Here is a 1690-nt window from a genome sequence, read left to right on the forward strand (position 1 = left end):
ATGATTCCCACTATGTGACATTCTGGGAAAGCCAAGAATATGCAGATAGTAAAAAGATCAGTGGATACCTGGGGTAATCTAAGGGGAGAATCATGGGTAGAGCACAGAGGAGTTTTGGAGTAGTGAAATGCTCTATGTTACATTACAGTGATGAATATATTTAATTATGTATTTGTCCAAACAAGAGATGTAAAGCACTAAGAGAATCCCTAATGTAAACTATAGACTTTGGATAATCATGAGGTTTCAATGTAGGTATGTTTTTGTTTAAAAAAATAAAAAATTATAAATAAATAAATAAATAAAACAAAAAATTTTGATCCTAGTGAATTATATTGTTACTGTGGAAGTCTATGCAGTGGTTATATGGAAATTTTCTGTACTTTCTCTTAATGTTTTTAATCCTAAAAGTGCTCTAGAAAAATTTGAGGCAAAAATACTAAGAAATAATGTGTGTAAAATTGTAGATCATAAGTATTATTGAACATTAAAAAAAGAGGGAATAATTTTTAATTTTTGGTGAATATTATTTTTAGCAACCTCCCCAATGACATTTTCATGGCATTATTTCTTAGACTGTATATAATAGGATTAACGGTTGGGGGCACCATAGTGTAGAACATAGAAATTAAAAGGTCAGAAATAGAAGGAATCCCTGAAATTGGCTTCAGATAAGCAAAGATGCCAGTGAAGAGAAATAATATAACTACCACCAGATGTGGAAGGCAAGTGCAGTAGGCTTTTGACTGACCTTCTGTTGATGGAATCTTCTTGACAGTGGAAAAGATGTTCACATAGGAAATAATGATGTAAATAAAACAACAGATGTCCAAAACCACACTAATGATAATAGGTACAATTTCTCTTGTTAAATTTTCTGAGCAAGATATAGCCAATAATTGGGGGATGTCACAAAAGAACTGATGGACTATGTTAGATCCACAGTAGGATAAGGAGAAGGTACCAACTGTGTGCATCAAAGCAATCAAACCCCCACCCAGCCAAGATGCAACTGTCAAGTGAACACACACGTCTTTGTTCATGATAATTTCATAGTGCAGGGGATGGCATATGGCAGCACAGCGGTCAAAGCACATTGCTGTCAGGAGATGCAGTTCTGTGGTTGCTGAAAAAACTACCAGAAAGACCTGTGCAACACAGCCAATGAATGAGATGGAGTTATTGTGAGACAAAGAGTTGGCAATGGATTTGGGAATAGTGATTGAAATTAGGCAGAGATCCCAAAAGGATAAATTATTCAAGAAGTAGTACATGGGGGTGTGGAGATTCTGGTCCAAAGTTGTGACCATAATAATGAGGACATTCCCCATCAGAGCACAAAAATAAATCAAAAAGAAGAACACTAACTGCAAAATGTGTATATTTTCATTGGTAGAAAATCCCATGAGGATAAATTCTGTCACAACTGTGAGATTTGTCACTATTGGAGGCATAATCTGTATAAAAAATAGAGAAATAAAATATCATTGTCAACTTTTCAATATTGAACATAAAATGGGTTTCTACAATGGCAATCATACAAACTATTTACCAGAGAAATCTAACTCCTACACATTATATCAATCACCAATAATTACTTGAGTAATATTATTTTATTGAAACACTTTATTTTCAGTTCTTGTAAATGTGTTTCAACATATGTCCTATGAAAATTGTTGAAGCATTGAAA

General features: G+C 33.7%; 1 protein-coding gene across 1 annotated transcript; it reads right to left on the bottom strand.

Annotated features, from left to right (window-relative positions):
• Positions 1-509: 509 nt before the first annotated feature.
• Positions 510-1454, bottom strand: LOC109259534 (olfactory receptor 14A16-like). Its single transcript, XM_019437136.1, has one exon. The coding sequence runs from the start codon at positions 1452-1454 to the stop codon at positions 510-512; it is 945 nt and encodes a 314-aa protein (XP_019292681.1).
• Positions 1455-1690: the final 236 nt, after the last annotated feature.

Source organism: Panthera pardus, unplaced genomic scaffold, assembly GCF_024362965.1.
Source record: "Panthera pardus isolate Hobbes unplaced genomic scaffold, ASM2436296v1 HiC_scaffold_1, whole genome shotgun sequence".
Lineage (NCBI taxonomy): Eukaryota > Metazoa > Chordata > Mammalia > Carnivora > Felidae > Panthera > Panthera pardus.